Source organism: Lycorma delicatula, chromosome 1, assembly GCF_047948215.1.
Source record: "Lycorma delicatula isolate Av1 chromosome 1, ASM4794821v1, whole genome shotgun sequence".
Lineage (NCBI taxonomy): Eukaryota > Metazoa > Arthropoda > Insecta > Hemiptera > Fulgoridae > Lycorma > Lycorma delicatula.
The window spans coordinates 178,273,905-178,301,608 of record NC_134455.1 but is presented as its reverse complement, the minus strand read 5'-3'; the positions used below and the strand labels follow the sequence as shown (position 1 = coordinate 178,301,608).

General features: G+C 28.5%; 1 protein-coding gene across 10 annotated transcripts in view; it reads left to right on the top strand.

The window, feature by feature from the left end:
- Positions 1–27,704, top strand: part of CtBP (C-terminal binding protein) — a 284,561-nt gene that overhangs the window by 218,873 nt on the left and 37,984 nt on the right. For all 10 annotated transcript variants that reach the window (XM_075367884.1, XM_075367866.1, XM_075367872.1 and 7 more), the window contains one exon: positions 4,300–4,493. In XM_075367884.1, the coding sequence (XP_075223999.1) occupies positions 4,300–4,493 (194 nt within the window). The remainder of the gene's footprint in view (positions 1–4,299; positions 4,494–27,704) is intronic.

The window sequence follows — 27,704 nt, the reverse complement described above, 5'->3', positions numbered from 1 at the left end:
ATTTATTTTTATGCAGTATTGCTATAAACATCAAAGTCGAATAATTTTGTATACTGAAGGATCTAAACAAGAGGAAAGTGGGCATGGAGCTCCGTTCCCACTACCACTTTCACAGTTATTGATAGTGGATTTCTGTTACACAAAGTTGTTTGGCAAAAAAATTATACTATTGAAGTAATTACCAGAAAATATTTGTCTTTAGTATGCAATCATTATGCAGACAATAGCTGTATAATATTTTATGGTTATCCGGACAATGAGGCTGATAATGAAAACTCAACTGCATCTTTAGGTGAAAAAATTCTTTGAGTGTTCCATTTTTTAATATTCAACCGCACTACAAAAATACATTTTTACAAGAGAAATTTTTGTTAATTGATAAAAATGAGAATGAATTAATAAAAGAGTTGTGTAAGGCATTTAGATTTAAAGTATATACAATTAAACAAGCAGAAGAAGATGCAGATTCATTACTTATTAATACAGCAATAGAAATTGCCAAAAAAAAATAAGGTTATAAATGCAGCAACATTATGTTGGCCAAGATTTTTTGGTTCTATTAAATTCGACTAATGCAACAATCTATTTTCTCAAGCCAGGTGCAGGCAATGTAAGTGACTCAATGTATTTGTCAAATAGTTTTAAGTATGAAAGTTGTTGGTTTTTTGTATTGTTTTACTGGCTGTGATATATCTACTTTTGCAGGCAGAGGAAAAAACCAACATTGAATTCACTGATTAAAATTCCCAGAGTTGGTAACCAATACAGACCACCAATGCAGAGCCAAAAGTCATTGCTCGAAATGGTTGAAAATTAATTTCATCTATTCACAAATTCACAAGTGATAAATTATCTCTGAATGATTTAAGATTTCAGCAATATAAAGTATTAACTGCAAAGTGTACTTTTAAATTAACAAAATTACCACCAGCTGTTGGAGTAGCTACACAATACTCCTGTAGAGCATACTTTTAGCTTCAAATGTGGCTTGGAAACAAAATAGCTGGAAAGAAGTAATTGCGAATAATTCCAAAATACTCAGCCTCGCTTTATAAAAGTCTCAGTCATGCCTGAAGATTTATTAAAAACAATCTCTTGCAGCTGCAAAACCAGTGGTGAAGGTAATAGATATGGATGTCAAAAACATGGACTGCGATGTACAGATTTATGTACAAATGTCATGGTTTTGACAATTGTTTGAACACTGGCAAGATTTCTGAAGATATTCTACATGAAATTGAGCAGCTGAGTTTTTGCTTTTTTTTTGTCTTCATTCGTTTGACTGGTTTGATGCAGCTCTCCAAAATTCCCTATCTAGTGCTAGTTGTTTCATTTCGGTATACCTCCTACATCCTACATCCCTAACAATTTGTGTTACATATTCCAAACGTGGCCTGCCTACACAATTTTTTCCTTGTACCTGTCCTTCCATTATTAAAGCGATTATTCCAGGATGCCTTAGTATGTAGTCTATCTGTCTCTTCTTTTAACTATATTTTTCCAAATGCTTCTTTCTTCATCTATTTGCCACAACACCTCTTCATTTGTCACTTTATCCACCCATCTGATTTTTAACATTCTCCTATAGCGCCACATTTCAAAAGCTTCTAATCTTTTCTTCTCAGATACTCCGATTGTCCAAGTTTCACTTCCATATAAAGCGACACTCCAAACAAAAAATCTTTTCCTGACATTTAAATTAATTTTTGATGTAAACAAATTATATTTCTGACTGAAGGCTTGTTTCGCCTGTGCTATTCAGCATTTTATATCGCTCCTGCTTTGTCCATCTTTAGTAATACTACTTCCCAAATAACAAAATTCTTCTACCTCCATAATCTTTTCTTCTCCTATTTTCATATTCAGTGGTCCATCTTTGTTCTACTACATTTCATTACTTTTGTTTTGTTCTTGCTTATTTTCATGCGATAGTTCTTGTGTAGGACTTCATCCATGCCATTCATTGTTTCTTTTAAATCCTTTTTACTCTCAGCTAGAATTACTATATAATCAGCAAATCGTAGCATCTTTATCTTTTCATCTTGTACTGTTACTCCGAATCTAAATTGTTCTTTAACATCATTAACTCCTAGTTTCATGTAAAGATTAAAAAGTAACTGGGATAGGGAAGTTTTTGTTTGAACTCAGAAAATCAATTACCCGAGGAATTTAGTGATATCGAAGAAACATTTTAAGATCAGGAAGAAACCCAATCTAATGAAGGATCAGACGATGAAAATCAAGTAAAAACGTTGCCAAAAAGACCAAGATTGGCTTAGTATTATTTAATTGTAAATAACCATTCTGAAAATTTTGAAGGCAAAAATTAGAATTTTAAATAACTTAATTAAAAAAATCACTTATACATCTATGAATTCATCAAAATTAAAAAAAAAAAAATAAGTGCACTAATTGATTCTACTACAAATAAAATAAAAAATATATTGTTTAATTGAATGTTTACAGCAATACTGCACAAAAATAAAGTTTCAGGTCAAATAATGTAACACAGTTGCTTTTGTATTTTTTCCGTACAATTGATTGGTATATAATCAGTTTTTGAATTTTTTTTTAAATTTAAACAAATTATCAACAATTACTGAAAAATTCATTATTGTAAGTCCTTTTACATTTTTAAACATGTTTTTGAATTGTGATTATAGATTTTTTTTTATTTTTTGAAAAAGTATATGTCAAAATATAAAAAAATAAGCACCAGCAGAACTCTACAATGATTTTTTTAAGTAGAATTTTTTTTTTTTAGTGTTTCAGACCAGAAATAATGAATATCTTAAAAACCTCTTGACTTTTTTATCTAAAAAATTTATGATAATTTAAGACCCAGAAAGATATACTTTCACCAAGTTTTGTCAAAATTAAATTATTTTTATGGAAATGAAAAAATAGAAAATAACGCATCTATCTTGGAAATTTATAAGTTTATGTTAAAAAGCGACCTCTGCAAAAGTTGTAGATTTTTTCATGATCTACAACTTTTGTATTGGATGCTTTTTTTTATGTCAACGTTCGCTGGTAATCGCAATAATACCATTTTTAACTCCTTTTCAACCCTCCACCACCTTAATCTCAGATTAATTCTCAGAAATGGTGGGGTAAGACTGGGGGACCATCAAATAGACGCATTTGTGTTGGGATTCATTGGTGTTAGTTTTGAGTGTAGTGACTGTTCAAAAAACTTTTCAGCAGGTTTGCAATTTATATTTTATTCTGTATACAGGTATGAGTAACTGTTATTAAAGACCTCTACATAAAAATACTTTATGGATCCATTACAAAATTACTAATCCATAGACTATTTTATAAAGAACTGTAAAAAATGTTACTTGTTATAATGATAAATTAAATTCTAAATTATAACTTGAATTAACTTCGGATTGGCCAATTCCATATTAATATTAGTATTAACAAGATGATTTGTCAAATTCTGATAAGTTCAAGTAGATAAATAATAAGGGTTCTACAAATTTCAAGTAGACTAATAATGGGTGTTCTAAGTCAAATGTGTTTATTATTTGTTATTTTTTTTATTTTACATACATAAATAGTTTGTTTCATAACAAATAAATAATGTATAATTATTCATTGCTGTTAGTAAAAATTTTTTCTTAAGTTACTGTAACTGGTTTTTTGTAAAACTTTAGAGAGCAATCTTAGGATGTAAACTTAAACAGCATAGTCTTAGTACATTTTTCGCAAATCCCAACATTAGTAAGTTCATTTTATTTTTCTTATTCTTTAAAAATTAAATTTTTATTTTAATAAAAAAATTTTAATTTGTGTAGTATACAAGCAAGCTTACAAAATGGCGCCTGAAGAACAGGGGCCAGAAGCTTTTACACTTTTATTTTACTTATATAAAACTTGTTCTTTGTTAATCACTTATAATTTCTAATAAACCTTTCATGAGAGAGTATCACTTATGTTTAAAAAACATTGCAGTAACATTTATAATAGTGGATGTAATGCAATGTTTAAAATTAGGTTTTTTTAATTTATTATATTTCATAAAATTTTTACATATTTAAACCCAAATGTTTGCATAGCTTATCTGATGATTATTTAAGTAAAAGGTTATTTTGAAAAATAAAACTGACAACTGAGATTAAAAACTGATTTTTTTACATCAGATATTACTTTCTTGCCCTCAAAATAATATTCAATTGTTGGCTGACTTCAAATGATGTATAAAAATATGAAAATGGTTATCAATAGGAATAAGATGTTTTTAACTTATATATGATTTATTTTATTGCTGAAAATGTTTATTTTGATTTACAGGTCCACTGAAGGATGCTCCAAATTTATTATGCACACCTCATGCTGCTTTTTACTCGGATGCATCTTGCACTGAATTAAGAGAAATGGCTGCATCTGAGATCCGCCGTGCCATCGTTGGCCGAATCCCTGATTGCTTACGTAACTGTGTCAACAAGGAGTATTTCCCATCTGGTGGCGTGGCAGTTGGATATCCGGTACACACACATTCTGCAATTTAGTTGTTAAATTAATTACATTAGTGAATTCTTTTGTATGATAGTACGTTAATTGAACGTTTCTCTGTGTAATACTGCACGAGTGGTGTAAATTAGTTTTTCTACTCTCAAGAAATTAGTATCTAGGAGTTCGAATAGGTTTTGTATTCTATTCTTATTACTAAATTAAAAGAATTGCATGAAATTTTTATAAGTTTTCTTATTTTAATGATTTCACCTAATTAACAATTAAAATGTGAAAATAGATTATACTTTAGTCATGATGATGAAGTTTGATATCATTTATATCGAGAGTAGCTCATTTTGAGCAGAGAAATAGGTACTAGTTTAATAGTGTTCAACTTAGGTGATGGTAGTAGTTTGTAGATTTTTATTGTGAAATTGAGATAGGGAAATTTTAATTTGTTAACCTGACTTGACTGTTAATGAAGCTGCTAGAATTCTGGTAAGTCACTTCTGTTTTTCTCATTTTTAAAATTTGTATTTTTTTATTGAATAAATCGTCTCCATTATTTAATAATCTTGTCATCGTTTGTTGAGATAATTGTATATGAGAAACAAATCTGAAAGAGTTGGAAAACCATAATAACTGGTGTAATTTTTTATTGTGATCAAAATGGATATTTTATCTTTAAAATTAAATGTATGGAAATATGTTTATAGAAAAATATTATATTGGTTCTGAAGATGATATTTCTTGATTGTTGAAATTTGTGATGAAGTCTTTACAATAATCATTTTTCCTCTATTATATTGTAGTAGTTTAAAGGAGTAAAATATTGGTTGCAGTTGGATTCGGTTCCTTTAGTATGCACAATAGCATTGCTTAGAAGATTCATGTTTCTAATTGTTAAAGGAAGAACATGTGGACTAGTCTGGTGATTGTGGCTCGCCACACAATATTCCCATTCCAAGAGATGGTTGATAAAGTTGATATTACAAGGATGATTTCTACAATCTGTCATGTGGAAATAATGTTTTCTCATTAACGGAATGGCAAATCAATTTAGGCACAGTGCAGTGAATGCTAACATTAATGCTGTGATGTTATCATAAAAGAATTACTGTCAGTATTTAAGAAGAAGACATAACTCTCAAAAAGATCAAATAGCTCACTGAATTAACATATTCTCATTCGCTTCAGAGTGATTTTTATAATCTTTCAATATATTTTTACCTAATTTTGAGTTTTTACTTATTGATAAAGAGCAAGTAGAAGTGATCTCAGTTCAATTTATATTTATCACTACGAGTAAGCAGAAATCAACATGGAAATCAGTGATATATAGGATATGGATAAAGTTTGCTTGCTGCAATCAGAAATCCAAAATATTAATAGCATACTGATACCCCACTGAGCAGTGAGGATTTTGAAATCTTCCTTCTGTTTAGAATTTTTTAGATAAATGCAAGTTTATTTATTATCACTTCTTGTCTTTGATTTAAAAATCATTTCTTCTTAGAATTGTACCCTTATTGTCTTGATGTTATTGGTTGAATGTAACGATTTCCTTAGCTCCGATACAAGATTCCAGAATGCACTTAACATGGTACACAATTATCATTTTTATAGTAACATTTCTTGCTTCTAAATGCCTTTTCCTGCTGCTTCGCTTCCCTAAAATAACTGACTGACGAATTGGAAGAAAGCATTCTTTGAGACTAATGTCACTTCCGATGAACCAGCAGCTGTGGTCACTGTTACTTCACTCTGTATTGATTTTGGTTTTCATTTTTATTCCTTTTCTGTGCCTAAATTTGAGCAAGGATTATTTTTATTGACTGGTGGGTCAATAACAATGATGGCCAATTTCATTCTGAATTCATTTTTCTTTTTGCTGTTTATCGCCAGAGTGCTTCAGTATATTCTTTCCAAGTACCCAGTAGAATAGATTTAATAAAACAGCTAAATTTGTTTTATTTTTGTTTTGCTGCATTTTTGGTTTTATTGATGACTAAAGGAAGAATATTTCTATTATTTATATCAGATTAATGCGCTGAATGACATCATTCTTTGTGTTTGACTTTGTGCATTTGCTAATTATAAGTATTGTACTCTTTCAGTTAAATATTGATCAAAAGTTAAATTTATTTTTATTAAGTTACACATAAAGAAATTTTTAAAGTTATTTTGGGATTACACCATATCAGTTCAGTGAGGAGGGCTCAGCTTTTGAAAATAGAACATTTATTTATATTCAACTGTTTGATGTTGTTGATTGAAAGGTCCCACTTTTTATCTCCTTTTAAGCTCTGGAGAACATTTTATTAATCAGCATGTGAAGTTTATAAGTAAAAGAAAAAAGTACTGCTTTGCTCTGTAAACCACATCTCTTGAAATATAGACTAGATTTTATACTGAAGCATATCTCGGTAACCTAGTAAAAAATCACAAAAATTATACCTTTAGGAATGTTTGTTGTGCTTTTCTGTTTTAATTCTGGATTCATGTCTTAACTTGTTGCAGGTTACTGTTCCTTAAAAAAAAAACCTTCAGTTAAATTCCCTATATGCATTTGATGCACATGGAATTTTCTTTTGATTGTCAATAAGCTGTCTTGGAACTTGTGTTGGCACAGATTTTATGATGGTTGTTACAAGTAATTGAGTGAACTGTATCCGTGTTTGTTAAAAGTTTTTAAGTAAACTGTATCTATGCTTTCATATAATTTTCAGCAATTTACCTGTCTCCCTGAATAAGTTAGCTATGAAAATCGAGATTGAAACTTTAATAGATTGTCTATTGTGTTATTGGTAACATTTATTCAGTTACTTTTGATATGTTCAACTTGCTTATAAAAATGTTTACTATTCTTACAACTTATCACTGTATCACTTATACATCCTGGAGTAAATTTTAGACTGTCTTACACCTGAAATAAAAACATCTTTGAAAATCGTTATTCAAAAGTATTCTTCTATATTGATAAATGAACGATCATATTTCCCATGTTAAAAAAATGGTAGTCAGTTAATGGTTTATTAATTTATGACAGAGGCCAATTTATGTTTTTGAAATTATGGTACTTACAATTCTCTTTTCTTATTGAATAACCCTCATGTGAGTTATAATCTTTTTTTATTACTGAATATGAAATCATAAGAGGTTAAAACGCAAAATTATGTAATCTGGATATTTTAATGTTATTGTATCAATGTACTAAGTGAAATTATAACTTTATTTATTTATTTAGTTCATTTTGTTATAACATTTTACTTTTTATTATTAATTTTTGCTTCAAAATAGTGTGAAAATTTGTTATAGCAAGTATGGTCTAACAAGTTTGTTTTATTGACGGATTTTTTTTTTACACGGTCAGTTTTCATTTTTGTTATGATGCACAATTAGTTGTACTTATGTCCACTGTAATAGAATATTTCATCTGTTTTGGTGATTATTTTACTACCTCTATTTGAACAAATAAAAGCATTTCCATTAAGATATTAAAAATTTCTTCAATTAGAATCCAATGTAAGGTTTCGTATAATACTATTTTACAACATGTTAATAGTATTATAACACCATGTTGTATATTAGTGGGAGAATGGTTTCACCAATTTAAAAAAAAAAAGAAAAACTTGTTGGGTTGTAACTTTGTCACTAATACTTAAATTGATAAGTAAAAAACTGAATTAAAATAGAACCTCGCTTCATTTAGTCATTAATATATTTGGTGCTGGAATTTATTGTAGTTAGAATTATAGTTTAAGAAAGTCATTGTAAAAATTATACTAAATAACTTGCACTAAATTTTTGTTATTCTGTTACACAAATCATTAAAGTAATTATCTTTCAAATTGCTCTTGCTCCAATAATTAATCTTTTTTGTGACAGAATTTGACTTAAGAGTTGACTTACAGTTGGGTCAACATGGTACTTGTTTTTCTGTGTTTATTTAATATATAATCATTTTAATCTGGAGTTACAGTCATTTCCTGCTACTTCTTATGTTTATGATTAAGTATTTTTACTACAATCTTTAATATTCTAATCACAACAGTATGATATAATGCAGGTGTTTCAGGAATGACACAACCAAATTTTGATAGTATATATTTGAACTTTTCTGTACATCATTAAGTTTAAGATTACAAAATAGTCAGACACCTCCCATTAAATTTCACAATAGATTTTAAAAATGATTCTTTTCTTTTGTAGATAAAGATTCTTATTTAAAACTTTGAAATAACTTAATTTTTGTTCACTAGTGTTTGAATTCAGTTTCAGTGTTATTTTTCAGTCAGCTCACTGTATTAGGATTGCTCTGAAAAATTAGACTTCTCTGATAATTTTAAATGAAAGATTTTGAAATCAAGTTGTGGTTGAAAAATTTTTGGAACTGTTTATTTTTATATTAGCAATATGATAGGTAGCACCGTTTTGCTGAAATCAACATTTGTATTTGTCTTATTTCAATAGTCCTGTAAACTGTTTAATTCATGATAAACTTCATCTTTAAGTTATATATACAAATAAAGTATTCATTGCATAATGGCAGAAGCTTACAGACTGACCACCAATTTTTATATATCTTAAGGATTGTTATTAAAATTTTGTTATTTCTTAAAATTATTGTCAGCCAGTTACATTTTGCTTGATTCTACACACCCAATATTTAGAAATTTATTTATCAAATTGGTATTTTTGGCTGCAAACTAGGGAAATTTTAACCAAAACTCACACTTTTCATTTGTTTGAAAATTTGTACTTGAAGTAAGTAAACAACTAGCACTTTTTCGCCCTTGGAAAGTTATGCAAACAAAGGATTTTATAGAAATGACAGTAATGCATGACGGTGATTTCAATAGCTGCTAGAAGTTAATCTGTAATGTATGTTTGTTTACCCAATTGTGTATTGTGTTTTCATATGACAAAAATAGGGTAACGTAAAATATATCCACACATCCTCGTTGTAAGGGCTGCGTCCTTAAAAAAAATCATTAGTAAAGAGATAAAATTCTTCTAAGTATTGTACTCAATTAATTTTTAATTTCAGTGTGATCAAATCTTGTTATAGCAAACTTTTCAATTTATATAATGTCATTTGGCTTCAAATTATGTGTACGTGTATCTGTGTGTGCATGTATAATTTTTTTCTCGTAGAGCATGTTTATCACTGGTGTTCTGATTAACTTGTTAGTGTTATGTAACAGCTTAACATAATATAGTATTGAGATTTTTTTTTGTAAAATGTATTACATATGCTTCTGTCTTACTTTGTAAAAATCTGTATATAATGTGAGAATTTTCTAATCTTTAGTATAATTTTTTTATACATTTTAAAGTGTTTACAGCATGCTTTGTATTTAAAATATTTTTATTTTTATATTAATACAATTAGACAAAGTTATCTTGTATTTTAAAACTACCAACCTTTTGCACAGTAAAATACTAATTATTCTCTGGCTTTTTTTTTTTAGTAAATATATGAAATTATATCGATTTTCATAGATTATGCTATTGGTAAGTCATTAATAAATATTTTTTATTATAAAAAATAGTTGATAAAGCATACATTAAAATTGACATTTTACCCACCTTATTGATTAACCCAAGTTTTAATACAAGTAGAAAATTAGAATAAATTTATTATGCATGTTACTTACTTGATTGTGTTATATTGCCAAAACCATTTAAAAAGAGATAGTTGAAAGAAGATAAGTTATCCAATATGTAATCCTTTTAAATGAAGTTGTTAATATTAAAAAATAGAAGAAATGTTACAGATAGAGATGTGCATAACTGTCAGTAGTAATTTTTCAGCTTTTTAAATCTATTCATTGCACTTAATTATGCTTGTGTAATATTTGCTTGCCTGTGTCAGGTGTTGGATAATGAATAAGTACTGACATAATGTTCTTTACTAGTTTGTATCTCTTTAAATGTAAAGTAAGTACGGCAATTTTCATATAATTAGGTATCAATATATGTATTTGTCTCAGTTGTGCAAATGGGAATTGGCAAACAATAAAATGCTATCTTTTTGTCTACTGGGTGATCATGTTTCATGAATAGTGAAATTATGCATACTTCCCTGCCTTCAAAAAAATAAATTCATTAAAATATATCAAATAAGAAGTGCAGGTTAGTTTAAAGTGAAACATAGTGATTGGAAATTAAGGGTACTTTTTTATTTGATCTATTAGGAAAAATTAATGAGTGATAAAACTTGTATATTGTTATGCAATGATTGTGTTTTATAGCAGACATATTCATATAATTCACCATGACAACAGTAAGTAGCTTGTTCCCATTAATATACCATTAAGGTATTCAAAATACTATTTCCACATATTTGGTTAGGGATTTTGAATTTTCATTGAAATTTAATTTTTTTTATAGAAAATACATGCAAGAAACTTACTTCAATAAATAAAAATAGTTAATATGAAACTGAAGTGTATAATAAGAAATATATTGTTGAAACATAGTCCTGTTTAATTTTTAGTTTGTATGTAAAAAGTCTGTACAAAATATTCCTGGAATAAAGCTATAAAAATAGAACTATTAGCGTAATCTTGTGGGCAAGGCTGTACCTTACTGAGAGAAGCCTTTTGAACAACATAACCAAAGCTCATTCAGTTTGAGAACAGTTCATGTTGAAACCAGATGTAACAATAAAAACTGAGAATCCCTGTATATATTACTGAATGCTGTCTACCATGTGTAAATTGCTGCTGTTCTCTACCAAGATATTCTGAAATTAGCTGATTGATCAAATTATTTGTGTACAACCGCACTTTCATAAAATCAAGGATTGGTTTGTTCTTGCTTCACTACAAAGTGATTCAAAAAAGGCTTCACAACTTTAAAGGCATATAAAAATTTATTTAGATAATTTACAGATTTGATTGAGTTCTCATTTCATAGCAAAACGCATCAAGTTTTCACTCGCTTAGTACATTACTACCGAATTCGACCACAAACACTGTCATCAGTGTTGTTAAAAGTAGATATATTTATTGATGTGAGACGTGCTTGCAGAATGTTTTGGTTTCACAATTTGCAGTCAGAAACAGCTGTTCAATGTAATTTTCATAGAGTACAGTAGGGAGCCTCCTAGTAGGCATACAATTTACTCTTGGTACCAAACATTCATTGAGACAGGTAGTTGTTCCAGACACAACGGCTTGTTCTTCGTCCGGGAGGAAACCATAAATGGTATCGTTTGCCTGGACTTGCTTCAAAATTTTCTAATTCCTCAGACTATGATGACCAAGATGGATGTTTACTATCAGCAAGATAGGGCTCTAGCTCACTACTGCGTAGAAGTTAGAGATTTTCTTGACACTTTATTGCCAGGTCAGTGAATTGGTTGTGAAGGTCCAATTGCATGGCCACCTCACTCCACAGATTTGAAATGATGTATTACAGCGCTGGACCTCCCTCCATACTCATCAAATGTAGATGATATCCCCTGCAGACTATTTTCTATTTCTTAAAGTCAAGTTGGATGCCCATGAAGGGAGAACAGTACAAGTCAATGCCATAGAATTGTTAGAAATACCCTAAAGGTGATTTCAAATGAAGACTTCAGTGCTTTTGATGATGACCTTTAAAACCATTTTAAACATTGTAGTATCATGTTGAAAGAAGAATATGTAGAAGCTTAAAAACAATTTTTTTTCTTTTTGTTTTTAGTTCTGGAATGTTTTGTACAGTCTATAATGGTATATTCTAATGTGGTGAATGTATTAAATAGAATGCGGCATATACACTGTCATTTGTTATTCATTACCATATGCTATTAGTCAAAGTAACTGTTAGAGGATCTCAAGCTCATCACATTTTAGCAAAATGTCATTTCTATATATATATATATATGTATATGCTTCTCCAATTTTCAAAAAAAAAAAAACAATTTTGGTTAAATGGAAATTTTTTAATGGTTATAATGGTGTATGAAATCAGTCAGAATGGTCATTTATACCTGAAAAGTGAGATTGGAATTTGGTTTTAGAAAAGCTACCTAAAACTTTGTGTTGAAACTGCAGAAATTGATAAGAGTGCACTTTTGAAAATTAATCTGCAAGTTAGTTAAATCTGGAAGGTACTAAGAGTTAATAAAAGATTTTTAATCTGTGTTTCTGAACATCTTACATCCTTATTTTAATTATAGAAGCATTTTTATAAAAACAGAAGTTTTTTTCTGTAAAAAAAAAGTTAGTTAGGAAAGGGTTATTGAATCTTTTTATATTAATGGAATTATGTGAAATGGATGTTTGGTAAATGGATGCTCTCTTTTTATTGATGAAAAAAAATTAAATTCTTTTCAAAGATTGATAGTGCTGTATTATTTAAGTAACAAGCCGATTTATTTTGTATTCCTTTATTCACAAATACATTTCTGTTACCTGTTACAAAACTCTCATTTAAAACTCCAAATAGTTTCATATGAAAATAACCAAAAGAATTTACTAAATTTCTTGAAATATTCTACTAAAGTATGTCTGGAATGAGTAAATCATAAGAAATAGTTTTCCCAAAAGGAGAAATTTAAAATTTCCTAGGAAAGTTGTTTCAATGTTATTTTTATGTATTGAAGTATTTTTTAATGCATCCGAAGTATGTTAAATCAAAAGAGATTTTCATCTAAGTGGACCATGTTCAAAATACAGAATCTTTTGTTTTCATTGGAGGGATCGTCCCACTTGTAAAGAATTCATCTAAAATATGATTAAATTCATCTAGATTGCATCAAGATTTCAGTTTTATAAATTGTTATCATAACAGAAAAATTGACGTAAATTAAAATAATGGACATAAATTGAATTCATTTTTCCAGTTCATGAAGAATAACATGAAAATTAAATTAAATTTATGTAAAAAAAAAACTTCAATAGTGTAATCTGTAATGCTCACTATAAAAAAAAGTCACTATCAGAAATAAAATGATTCTGATAGATTTGAACAAACACTTAGTTTAAGCTTTACTGCCTGCTTGATTGATGATTTGTTGGAATAAGTTTTTACCAAAAATGTTTTGAAAAAGATTGAACTAATAATTCAGATTGATTCTGTTTTAAACAAAAACCAGTTGAAATTAACATACACTCTGACAGTATGCATGATTTACAATTTAATGTAACATTTATGGTTTTATCAGCAGTCAGAGTCAAAATTAGAAGTGTGATATTAAACTTTTCTTTTACCTCTACATTTAGATTTAGATACGTCCTAATGCAATTATAATGCCTCCTTGACTACCTTATTGAATAAATCATAGGTTTAGTCTACCACTGGGTCATTGTTCAAGTTGTAGTGATGGTCTAGATTTTAATTGTAAAATTAGAGGCTACAAATATATGATCAGTTAGTTTAGATTTAATCTTAGAGGTTTAAACACTTCTTGTAGTATAAATTCTCTTCCCTTTGTTTAGAATTGTCAATTAAGAATGGAATTTTAATCATTTCTTTAGTTCTGTTGATTCTTTGTGTTGTGTTTTGTTTGAGTGTAAAACACTATGAACCTTTTGGTAATAGCTATTTTTTTGTGAAATTGTTATTGCAGTACAGTTTTTGTGAGTAGCTGAATTTTTTTTACCAAATTTATTAAATTATTTGATGTTCTTTTTGGGTTTTACTGCGTTTTTGTTTTATAGCTTGAATAGAATATAGAATAAATTGGCAGTTTTTTTAATTTGGCTTAAAGGTTAAAAAATGTTTGTTATAAATCATTGTACTTTTTAAAGTTCTTTTGCTTTTTATCTCTAAATGCTGCTAAAATTTTGTCTACCTCATTTTTCTAATTATTAAATTGTAAGAATTTATTTTTTGTATTTAGGTTTTCATAAATGGATTACCACAGTTTTTTATTATCCTGATATAATAATTATAAGCAATTAATGAAAAGAAAAGGGAATATTATCAAACTAAATATACATGTTTAATCAGAATGAAATTTATTAAAATAAATTTTTATGCTTCAATCTCTTGCACTATAAAAGTGAAAGAAAAAATGGTTAAAAGTCCTATAAAATGATCTTATATATAAAATAAATTTTGTTGAATGACTGTAAATAATAAAAAAATGTATTAAAAGGACTAATAAATGATTGAAGATTAAAAACAGATGCGTATGAACCAGGTCAGTTTGATATGTAGATGGAGGAAGATTAACTATAGTTATTCAGACTAATAGTTTTTGTTGCTTGTTGGAGTCCATTTAAGCAGTTGCAGTCAATCGGTCAGATAATGGAATTCACTGAACTGAGATCACAATAATTTCTCAATATACTACTGTAAAAAAAAAAAAATGTATAAGTGAAACCAGAATGCATTCCTTTGTACATTACTAACATTTACATTGTTGAGGAAAATGCAGGAAATACAATTTCTGTGAGTTTTGTTAATGCTGTCTTCAGCCTCTAGAACTAAAAAGTTTTTTTTTTTTTTTGTAGAATATGCAATCTCCAGATGTTAAAATATGAACCCCCCTCCCTATCTTCACCTTGAAGTTGCAGGTTGTTTTGTCTAATATTTTTGGCATTGGTGACCTTTTAAAAATTGCTGTTTCCATATCCCGATACAGTATCAAAATAATTGAATAATTTAATGTAGAAGGATATGATTTGGTAATTTTGCTATATTTGTTTATTGTTCTTAGAGATAAAAAATATTGCAGTCTTTATGTTCAAGTTCATTCTTTCATTTGCCACACAAATATAGTATTATATTATTCAAATTATAGTATGCTTAAAGTAATTCAATTTGCTATTTAGCTATGAAAAAACAAGGTTTTTTGTTTGCGTTTTATATTGAATTCAGTTTTCTTAGCATCTGGCACCATTGGTATTATTTAATTTATATAAAAATAAAGTATCCACTTACCAACAATTGTGAGTATTGACTATTCAAGCGCTTTCAGATTATTCCTCCGTCATCAGGGATTACTGATTAATTATGGATTTTATAGTTGTGCATGTAAATTTTTATTATTTTATATATATATATTAACCAACAGTTGACATTCAACGGTTATGAACATAATAATTTTAAATTTTATTTTCATTTTAAATCCCATTTATAAAAATTTATATGCACAACTATAAAATTCATAATCAGTAATCCCTGATGTTGGAGGAATAATCCAAAAGCGCTTTGATAGTCAATACTCACAATTGTTAGTAAGTGGATACTTTATTTTTATATAAATTTTATTGAATTGTTTAATATTCCTTCATTAGTATGGTTGATTAAGAATTACCAGAAGGTTGAATACTTGTTAAAAAAATGGTTCACTTAAGGTTGTGAAAATTTTTCCATTACTTTTTTTTTCTAATTCCCCTTTCTGATAGAGGGTGACTTCACTGTATAATTATAGGAAGCTATATTGAGGAAATGTATAGAAATGTTATACAGAATAATGACATCTGGTATGGATGATTGATTAAATTAAAAAAAAAAGAAAAAAGTTTAATGATTGTTAATGATATTGAATAAATTTGAGTGTAGTGTTACAGAAGAGAACAGAATTAGTTCATCTTTATTATTTTCCAGTTAAACAACAAAAAGAGAAATAATATTAGTAATTGAAATTTTAAGTTTTTTTTTATTGCTAGGCCTTGAAATTTTTATTGGAAAATTAAGCATGAAAATGGCATTAAACCAAAATGATACTACCAATGGCGGAGTAGAGCCACAGATTAAGTTTTCCAAAAAAACATATTATAGATAGAAGTTGTTTAAAATTATGTTGTGATTCGACTAAAGCTTTTAAATTAATGTGAAGTAAGAAGTTAATTAGGAACTATATGACAAAATGCTTTCCACTTTGTTAATGTAATTGTAAAAATTAGGTCAATTTGTGATGCAAGTCGATAAAAGATGATGTCACTTTATATTGACTGAATTGTTTACTTAAAAATGAAGCTCCTGTGAAATTACAATAGCCAATTTTATCTCTATACATAAAATAAGTGAATGCAATTGTTAATGATCCTACTTTTCAAAATAAAATAAATGAGGGTAATCTTAATTAAAATATATTCAACAAAAATTTATATAGAGCTCTTGATTGGTTGATTCTCATGATATTCAACAAGTCTGCAGATGTGTCATGCTGTTATTTTGATTGTGGACCACTTAGAAGCTGTGTCTCTTGTGTGAACAAAGACTATTCCTGCAGCTTTTTATATCATCTATGGATCATCAGATCAGAGTGTGTTGTTAATTAGAACTCTATAATAAAATGGTGACTGAGGACTATTGAAGGTTCATTAATGTAATTGATGATTCAGCCGAGTCTCAGAACTATCAAACTCCTATACTGAAGGATAGCACTATCTATTTATGCCAAAAAAATATTAAGTAATTTATTTTCTATTCTATTTACTTTAATAGGTGTAAACTAGTACGTCTAAAAATATTTCTGTTTTTAGTCTAGTTTGCAAATTAGATTCAGATTACCAATATTTAAGTTTTAATCTTTACAGATATCGGATGATTATTATAATTGAAATTTAATTTTTTGTTTCTTAAATGAGAGTGAATGGCTGATTCTTATCGCATTTTTTATGCGATTTCATATTCATATATGTTAATGGATTTTTTTATCGGCTAAGTTTTTTAATAATTGAAATTTTGTTTGAAACAAAAAATATATGGTGAACATAATATGATGATACATTACATTTTGTACTCACCTAAAATCTATTTCTTTTGGATTTTCTGCTGTAGGTAGATCTCTCTTTAGATTCCAACAGTAAGCAGTTAACATTTTTGGGTTCCATTTTCCCTGGTATTGTGTTTTCCATTATAGATCTCTTCTGGTGAAAGCGTTCTCCATGTTCATCACTGATAACACTAAGGTTGTTACTGAAAAAATCCAGATGTGAATATAAGAAATGGATTTAGAGTGACATGTTACACCCAAGTTCTTTGTAGTTTTGAGCATTCACAAGTTCCTCTGTAGTTATTGGTCTTTGGTTTCCAAGAAAGTTGTTTACCATATTTTGAAATGATTTCCATACAGCAACCTCCAAGTCATTCTAACATTCTTCAAACGCCAGATCAATCATTAGTTTTCTTATTTGTTGTCCAACCAGTACTTTCCTTTATTTTAGTATCACTTATATTAGGACATTTTTTTTTTTTTTGAAACAAAACCCTGCACCATTATGATCCATTGCTTTAACAAAGTTTTTGAATAAACCTAGTTTAATTTCTAGTGGCGTAAGATAAACTCTTTCTGGTATTACTAATGCCTGACTAACAACATTCTTCTCTCCTACAGTCAGTATCTCTCTCTTGGGCCATTACTCTTTTATGTAATTGTTTTTCCTATCCCTACTGTCTCACTCGCACAAAAAGCAACAGAACTTAGTATCCAAGCTGCAGTAAAAGCGCTATTACTTTCAGATTTTCACAAATATTTCTCATACTGAATCCTGCTCAATACAAGTTTCATGTTTTCATAAAACTTCCTTCTTGTGAACAGCAAATGCTAATGGTGTTGATGGGTATTTATTTCCAATGTGAAGTAGAACAGCTTTCGAACAGCTTTGAAGAGTCAATAAAAAGTTGCCATTCATCAGATGGTGCATATGTCCCAAAACTTGCAGTAAAGAGAGTTCACATCATTACAGTATATTTTTTGTACTGAGAGAAAAAATGTTCAAATCTGACTCTCTGTCACAGAAAGCACTTGTTTTAATGTTTGATTGTAAAATATTTATTCTTGATGCCAGAATTTCTCCTTGATCATTGGATAAATTTATATCACGAACCAGATTATTTAATTCTGACTGATTAATTAATTGGGGTTCAGTATATCTATTTTCTAAAATGTTTGGATCTCTTTCTTTATCGCCTGATAAGTCAGCACAAGATTCGACATTTTCATCTTCATTTAAGTTCCATGTTTCTGATGATATTGAAGTTGGAAGCTCTTGGCTATGTGGCACTGGCTGCATGTGAGAGGGAATATCAGGGTATTTAACTGTATGTCTAGTTTTAGTTGTTGCCCCAGATATCTTTTTTACACAAAAATAACAGTCTGTGGTGTTATTCTTCGGTTCTCTCCAAACCATTGAAATTGCAAATGGCATGTGACAAGATCCATTTAGCCAAGCACTCAACAATGTTACACAAGTAGCACAGCAAATATGAGGAGCCTAAAATTTGTCCTGATCACCTAATTTATATCCAACATACAGTTCATATGACTTTTTTATCATTGGAGTTATATTTCTTTTGCGAAAAACTTCAGTGTTACTTCACCACAGATGTAGCAGAAATTGTTTGGATGATTAATGCAACTGCAAGGCATTGTTAATACTTTACAATAATTAATATTGTTTAAAAAGAAACTTTATAAACACACTAATTTAATAAACATTCACTCACTTTACCGAACAACATATACTTGCAAATATGAAAGCCAGCTACAAAACTGAATGTTATAGTCACGAGAACTCGCACTTGAATGAGAATTAAAAATATTTCTCTATTCTGCACGACTTTATAAGTAAATATATAACGACAGAAATAACTAATGAGCGAATGATATGTTATAGTAAGATAAAAATAGAAATAATGAGTCACATTCTTGTTCATTTTAATTAGTGTGTAAATAATAAACAGGATGGCTAATATCTAACAATTCAATGTGACAACAATTAAGGGACTGTAATAAAAACTAAAGCTATTTAGTTGATATATAATATAATAAAATATGTTCACAAAATGCTATGCTTATGGGGTTCAAGCATGATACTACCTGAAAATAAGAATGGTAGTTATAAAAAAACTACGCCGAATAGAAGAATTCTGATCTCATATTTGAAATTGTCATGAAAAATATTACAAGAGTCAGTTATTCATTCTCATTTAACTAATTCGTTGTTGATCGGCGTTATCAGGAAGAAATATTACAGAAAATCTATACCCAAAATTCCAAATAATATTTTGTCAGATTGATTCAAAAATTTTCTTGAATTTTTTTTTATTCTGCCCTTAGTAAATACTTGATTAGTGAGATGTCTGCAAGAGGAGAGAAGAGAGATTCTATTTAAAATCCTGCTTGATTTCCATTGCCTGAAATTTTTTATTGAAATCATTTGCTTAGTAAATCATACAACCTAGCTTTTTCAGTAGAAAGTGTTTTCAAGGGAAAAATAAACTTCTGAGAAAAGTTGTTTAATATCTGTTGAAGTGCATTGTGAGTATGTCAACTTATAATTAACAAATACATAAAGAAGTAGGGTTAACTTCTTTTTTTTGTCTTCATCATGGGTGAGTAAATGCTATTAAGAAGGGGTGATGTATTGTTTTCATTTATACATACCTAAGATTTCAATTTTGTAAATTCTTATGTCAGGTTAAGCTGAGTTCATTAAACAAATTGATAATGAACATAGATTTAAACTGGAATTTTGTGTCAGTTTTATACTAAATACAAAGATAAAATGAATTTTAGAAATTTAAAGGAATAACTTTAATTATAATGTAGTATGTGGGCAGTGCACGTTTCTATTAAAGATCACATCACTAATTATTTACCTTTAACCTAAAAAATATTCTTAGACTGATTTCATTTTTCATTTTAAAATTGCATTATCATTATTTAATGGGTTATATCTTAAGAACAGTTAACCTGCTTACTAGTAAATAAAATCCAATACTTTTTGTTTTATTTAGCAACCATCTACATGGCTGCTAAACCGTGAGTCATGGTCATACATAAAACATTCGTCAAAGTTTTCAGTAAATACAGTGATAAGATAAAAAGATTCAGATCAGCCCAATAGTTCCCAGATTTTAACCAAATATCAGTATGAACATGCAAACCAACAAGAGTAAATCCAAATGTTAACTAAATATTTTTTTTTTTTTTAACTAAATCATTCAATCAGATATATTAATTAATTGTACAATTACCAAGAAGACAAATCTGAAGAGAAATAAAATATAAAATTATGAATCATGAAAAAAGTATACAAGAAATTATAAATAAATCATACAGAAGAAAAAATTAGTGGTACAAAGTGCTATTTAGAATTAAATCTTTCCTGAAGTTTCTAGTTTCTGCTGTAGTTAATAGAAAAGACATACCCGAGACCTCACCAGTGTGTTCAAAGTGTGAAAGTACACTCATCCTGCTTGCAAATATATTATTGTCTTAGTAATGGAATTTTTTAAGGTTTAGAGTAAATAATAATGTCTGTGATAATTCTAAAACTGATAGAAACTACTTTTTTGTTAAACGTTTTTAAAAGAAAAAACTTAAAATTGTAAAAACTACAATTTGTTCTATTACAATATTTGCAAATCATATTACAAATAGCTAATTATTAAACATATAATAATAGTATAATCGGTTAATAAACAATATCAGCTTATAAATTAGATGAGAGACGGAGAGGAAACAGATTTTAAGCCAACCCATTCAGATTTTGCCCTTTAAGAGTCAAGAACAAACTGGCAGCAAGAGTGTACAGATCTGATAAAAAGTAATTATAGAGGATGTTTTTTTTTGCATTAGGACTACAAAAATTTCCTCAAAGTCTATTAGTAGAGGACTTAGAAACCAGAAAAGAACTTTTTAATCTATGTGTTCAACATGGTATACATTGACAAGATTCTGGTTCTTGCATACATTTGCTTACATAACCCTTTTAAAGCATTCACTTATATTGTTCAATTATATTAATTTTATAAAAGCTCACAAAATAAGCAAAAGTTTTGATGTCCGCTATTCTGATGTTGTTGGAAAGATTCCTCATTTTGGAAACAGATGGGACAGCTGTCTCAATGGAAAATGAAATGCAGAATGTTTTGCAAGCAAGGTATTATAAACCTCGTTTGTAACATGATATTATAGATAAGTCATATTAACATGATGTATCATTTATCGTGTTTTCCGGAAAAGCAAAAACCTGTGTTCTTGTTCATGAGAGATTATCTAGAATCTGTTAAGTTTTGAAAAATCACATCGATGTCCACAGGCATTTTTATTTTTAGTTCATTGTAAAAAGACAGGGCAGTTTATTATGCCCTAGACAGGACATTAATTTAGATTTTTACCTGAACGTTTCTGTTATCACAAAACCCACTATTGAATATTATCATAGTGAGTTCTTGGAAAACTTTTATGTAATTTGCAACCCTCAGTAATTAATTACAAACTTAGTTATTTGAAATTCCAAAAGTTATTCATGTCAGAAATTTTATAGCTATACTTTTCAGTCTGTCTTGTAGTATTGCGAAATGCAGCAAGTCAAAACATATAACACAAGGAACATAATAAGTGTTCTTCTGTCATCATGAATGACATCATCAAGGTAAGTCCAGTTGATTACTTGTAATAGAATTCTGAACTCTAATGAACTTTATATATTGTTTTAATTCAACTGGATTTTTTTAAGTTTGTGTTAAGAGTATCCCAAATATAGCTGTTGTAGCAGATGATTGACAGTGATTATCACGTTATATTTTCATATGTCTATAAGTAGTTTTCTAATTTGCAGTAGCATCTGATAGCTTAATTGCATCACTTTATTATAGTAATTTTCTAGAATTTGTTAAAAGATATTTGTATTAATAAGTAACATAAAAAATTGGAAGAAGTGGTTCAAGAGGATTGAATGGTAATTTAATGAATTTAAGGATATTTTTTTTAATTAATCAGAAATATTTTGTACTTATAAAGAACATTATAGCAACATTCGAGTTTACATATATATATAGACACTTGATATACCAAACAGCAGATAGTCTTTAAATGTAACGTAACCTTTTTATACTCCTTTCTTTCCATAAAAAAGAATTTTTAGTAAAGATAGCAAATTTGTTTTTTTCAATGAACAGTATATTTCTGTAATAATAATATGGCATGCTGGCCTCCATGGCACAAGTGGTAGCATCACAGCCTTTCATCTCTAAGTCACAGATTCAAATCCTGGCCAGACATGGCATTTTCACAGACTACAAGATTTTCATTTCATTTCATCCACTGAGAAGCAATACCTAACGGTGAACCCTGAGGCAAAAAAGAATAAAATATGGCATACTATATTTCAAGGATCCACAGAATCAAAATGAGTTTTAAAGTAAAGAATGATTTTCATTAAAACTGAGGACTCGGAAGATATTCCTGTTATAAAGTTACCACAGTTTAACAATTTTGAACCAGTAAGTGTACTTTTTTTGTAACTGATGGTTGTTAATTGAAATCGTGTAATTACTGAAATACACATGTGATGTGTGAAAAACATATTTTTCAGCACAAAAACAAATTATTTATCTGTATTGAAAGCTGATATGACAACTTTTTTATTCATGGCTGCTATATTGCTAAAGATAGAAATAAATTAATCACTTTTTTCCCCTAAATGGCCGATAAAACTTGTTAATTGTAGTAAAACAGTAGTTTTGACATTATGAAATTATACTCTAAGGAAGATGGATGAAAAATGGAATAACACTTACAATTCTTACAGGTTCTTTTTTTCTAGATTTGTAACATTTAATGTTTCAATGACTAAGATTATTTTTTTGGGGGGGGACATTTTATGAATAATTTGGTTCTACTTATGTTGCAAATAACAAATGTGTATTTTTAAAAATGTTTTAGAATAATAATAATAAAATGTAACAAAATTGTAGGATGTTAAAAAGAAAGCAAATTAGTAAGAACAATGTGTTCAATTTATGATTGCACTGTTCAAAGAGTACAAGATAATTCACAAAGTTGCAGCCTGGCAATTCTTTTGATTTTTTTATTTGGTAAAAAACTTAAGTTAACAGCCAAGGTTTTATTGAAGTTGTACTCATTTCCTTTTAAATTTTCTGATGGAAAAATTAATATTTTTTGGTAGAGCACGTTAGTGTCCTTAAAATTTGCCTTGCTAGAATTTAGAAGACCTTGTCTGATGTTCATAACTAATAAAAATTAAAACTAATTGTATTATCTATATATAAAAAAAATGTATATATAAAGTATACATATAATTTTTTTTTTAAATTCAAATAATTCAACATACAGACTACATTGTTCTAATAAATTTAATATTAAAAGAAATATAAACCACCAAAACTGAGTAAACAGTTAAGTTGAACTTAATATATACTAAGAATCAGTCTTCACAGGATACCACATCTTCAGTTTGTATTTAATTTTATAATTACATTAAAATAAATTGCATAGATAGAACTTTTGTTGTTACACAAAATGGGCAGTATACATTTTTTTTTTAATTTCTGTGAAATCCTTACAAAAAATTGAAGCAGCTATACCTAACTACAGTCAAAGATGGTGGTCTGAATTGCTCTTTAAAATAAGTCAGCCAGTATTAAAAGATTAGTAGTTTATTTTCATCTTTATAATAAATAAATTCTGTCAAGTGAAAGATTTATGTGTACATAACACATTGCTAGATTCATTTAATTATTTTTTCTACACCAGTTGTTTTGTATTTTTTATTAATTAGGTTTAGTAATTTTTGATAATTTCTCAATTTCATTCTTATGATTAAAAGACTGCCAAAAAGATAGATAAAAGGATGATAGATGAAATAAAGAAGAAAAAATGAAAGTGAGAATATACCAAAAAATGCTTTCTGCATATTTTTTTTGAGAATTGGAAGAAGTGCTGGAATAATCCTCTCATTTTTGGGGGATTACTTTGAAGAGGATAATTTCATCATAGAATAATCACTAAGTAGTTTTTCATGAATATTAAAATTCTCATTTTTTTTTATTACATTTCATACATAAAAGAATTTTGTCCACTAAATTTCTTTATTAGTAATTATTATGTTAACATTTATTGTTTTCATTGTAATAAATTTTTTTCTTATCAAGTCTGTGGTTTCATTTACTCAAATATTTAAAAACATTTTTAATGTTGCATGACCATTTTGTATGTTCACTTATGAATTATTAACCTTTTATTACAGCATATTTATTTATTTTTTTTTAATTTTGAGGACTCTTTCTATTAGCCTTGCAGCAGTGTTAAAACTGTGTTCTAAAACTTATCACTGGTCTGATAGGAATCTCATTTTTATTAATTTTTTGTTAGCGTATAAGTTGCAGAGTACGTTTGTTATTGGATAAAGTGTGATAGTTGTAATATGATATGTTTAGAGAAAATAAACAGGTCTTTTAAAAAATATAATTTTAGAACTTTACAGGGCATACACCAAAAACAAAAAACAAAATTTCAAACACAGCTGAACATCTAAATAGTATAACATAAAAAAACAATCAGAATAGAAGATAGTATGAAAGTAATTCAGAAATTGATTGCTTACATTATAAATTTTTCAAAGCAAATATAAACCAATAAACAATAAAGTTTTATTATGATGATCTGTATAATAAACTAGTGAGAGTATAATAATAGTAGGCTTATTTTAATTAACGGTTAAGTGTTCTAAGGTAAGGGTTTGATATAGTTTTAATTTAAAACGATTTATCACTGAAATAATTCAAAATTTGTATTTTTTAAAAATTATTCTGACAATGTGAATAATAATCTAAGCACTTATTTTGGTCTTAGTGGTTTAAGAAATTAATATTTAATAAATTATAGAGGAAGTTGAATAGTTATAAATTTTAAACAAAATGTGTGTTATGGTTTATACACACAAAAGGAAAATTAAATAAACAGGTCTATTAGAAAAAATACACAGTGAAAAATACTATTTTTTAACATTTTTCATTGACATCAATAAACTTACTTTATATTAACAAGTTCCTTCAATATCTGCTGAAAAAAACGTTTTTGCCTGCTGTTTCAGCCTTGCACGCACTGTACTCCAACATTGGCATCTTCCGTGAAAAATATGCTGGTCAAGTGAGTTATTACTATTGTACGAAATAGGTGAAGGCCACTCAGTACTATCAGAGCTTTAAGGTGGCAGATGAAGAATCTGATAGACTCTTATATCTCGTTTACGAGACATTTACAGTTGCTCTTAGCTTGTTAAAGTATTGGACTAGGTTTGGGGTTCGTGCTTCTGCGAACTCTGTTAGCTAGTTCAGAGACCAACAATGTTCAAAAGAAGCCTATAGTGAAGGCAAAGGCTGACTTAAAGTTCACTGATGTAAATGTGTACCGAAGCATTTACATTGCTGACATCCTAACTGAGGTCTGGCTAATGACTGTGATATGTAATCAGTTAGAGGGTCAAAAGACGACCTCCGTTAAAGCCCATCAGAGCTAGGAACGGTGGGGGGGGGGGGTGACCGGAATTGTCACAAGGTGGTTGTGTCTTCCCCTATGTGGATTGGGATGTACACTAATCTATGGGAGCACCCTACTGAGGTCACTTATGTCATTTACCATTCCTCACCTATCATTTCCACCCACCACGGTGTGGCTTTGTTATAGTCTGAATAGAATGACTGGATCACTGTTCATCAATAAAGTTTTGACTGTCCTTGAGTAAATTTATTAAGTACGACTTAAAAAACAAATATTTCTCATTGTGAGCAAGAAAATTCTTATTATGAACATTGTTTGGAGAGAGGTTTTCAGTGTACATTCCTTAAGCATGATTGTCATTTTTAAACAGTTGCGCATGTGTTCATTTACTAATTAGTAAATTCAAATTTAATATCAATTTGGTGTGATCTGCTAGCTAATAATACTTTAAAAATGTAGAAATGGCTAGTATTTTCACCTGCTCTAAACCAGTTTTTATGAGGTACTTGACTTCATTAAGTATAATAATCTGTATCAGTAAGTCCACTAAAAGTTACAAATTTTTTTTATAATCATGAGAAATTATTTAAAATTGCTTGTAAAAATAAAATGAACCAATATTTCTATTGTGATTCATATGGCAGCAATTGAGCTCAGTGCCATACTGCTTGCAGTCTAAAACTTTAGTGTAAATTAATAATATGAACAGGTGTTGTATGCAACCAATAATGACAAAAAAAAATGTACAATTATTTATATATTTTTTTTTTTTTCAATTTATTCGGTGCAAAATTTTTAAGTACAAAAATTCTACCTTCGCTATTTTCAACAAAGTAAATTTTTTATACAGTTGTGCGGCATGTTAAAATTGTTAATGAATTACAATCTTTTACCAATACTGTGAGGGTAGATTTTTACCTAATTCATTCATTCTTTACTCAGCTCTTTATGATAGCAGTTAATATTTGCCTCCCATGGCTATGCTAACCTTATTTATAACTGGCTTATTTTACCCTTTTTCTTTCATCGATTAGTAGAAAATAGATTTTTCATAGTTTTCAAAACATGTAATAACTTTTAGATATTGCAAATTTGGGTTTTCAGGTGTGTTGAATTTTATTAATTGTTTTATGGTAGGTTGCTTCTTTACTGCCAAAAAAAATAAAATTTTGTATTTTAAAATCAATGTATAACTTTGCCTCCATAGATGAAAATATATTTGTGCTACCTGTGTGCTGGAATCAGTGTTTTGTGTAATTTGTCTGAATTGAATCAGGTCCTATTTATATGAGAGTAGACATTTTTTTCTGGTGTAAATTTAAAATTCATGCCAAAGATTTTTTTGCATTATTAATATATTTTTTTCTCCAAAGTATTAATATTTTATTTTTGTTGGTCACAAGATTATCTTAAAAAAAAACTGAAACCTGAAAAATCAACTGCAAAGTTATTAGATTGCTTCATACAAATTGATCTCTGTACTGACCAATTCTAATCCAACTGTTGGAATTATGAAGTATGTTCATGCTTTAATGAGGTAGTGCATATGTGTTAGTAATGTTTTACTACCGCTGTCTTCATAAAACTAGCTACTACTACTTCATTGTCAATCCATGTACAGATTGATAATGGACTGTTATATGTGTTAATTAAAATTTGACTAATTTTTACAGAATGAATGTACAACCCACTGGCTTGTATGCATGTTTCTTTCTATGAGGCGCCGTTTTTCTTGAGTTCAGGGTGGAAGTAGTTTTTTTTAAATTTTATAACATTTTGCTTATTTCACAAATCATTCTCAGATTTTTTTATTACTTAAGGAAATCATTAAATAATTATAAATACTGTGAATGTAAGGTTAATAATCATTTTTTCAATTTATCAGCGGGAGGATTAAATTTTATCCTTGATGGAAACACTAGTAAATTTCAGCAAAACTGCTTCCATCGGTTCTTTAACTCCTTCCTACTGTGATGTTTGATACATTCATTATCTCTAACTCATATTTATTTTCAGATTGAACTGCTCTTCTAATAAT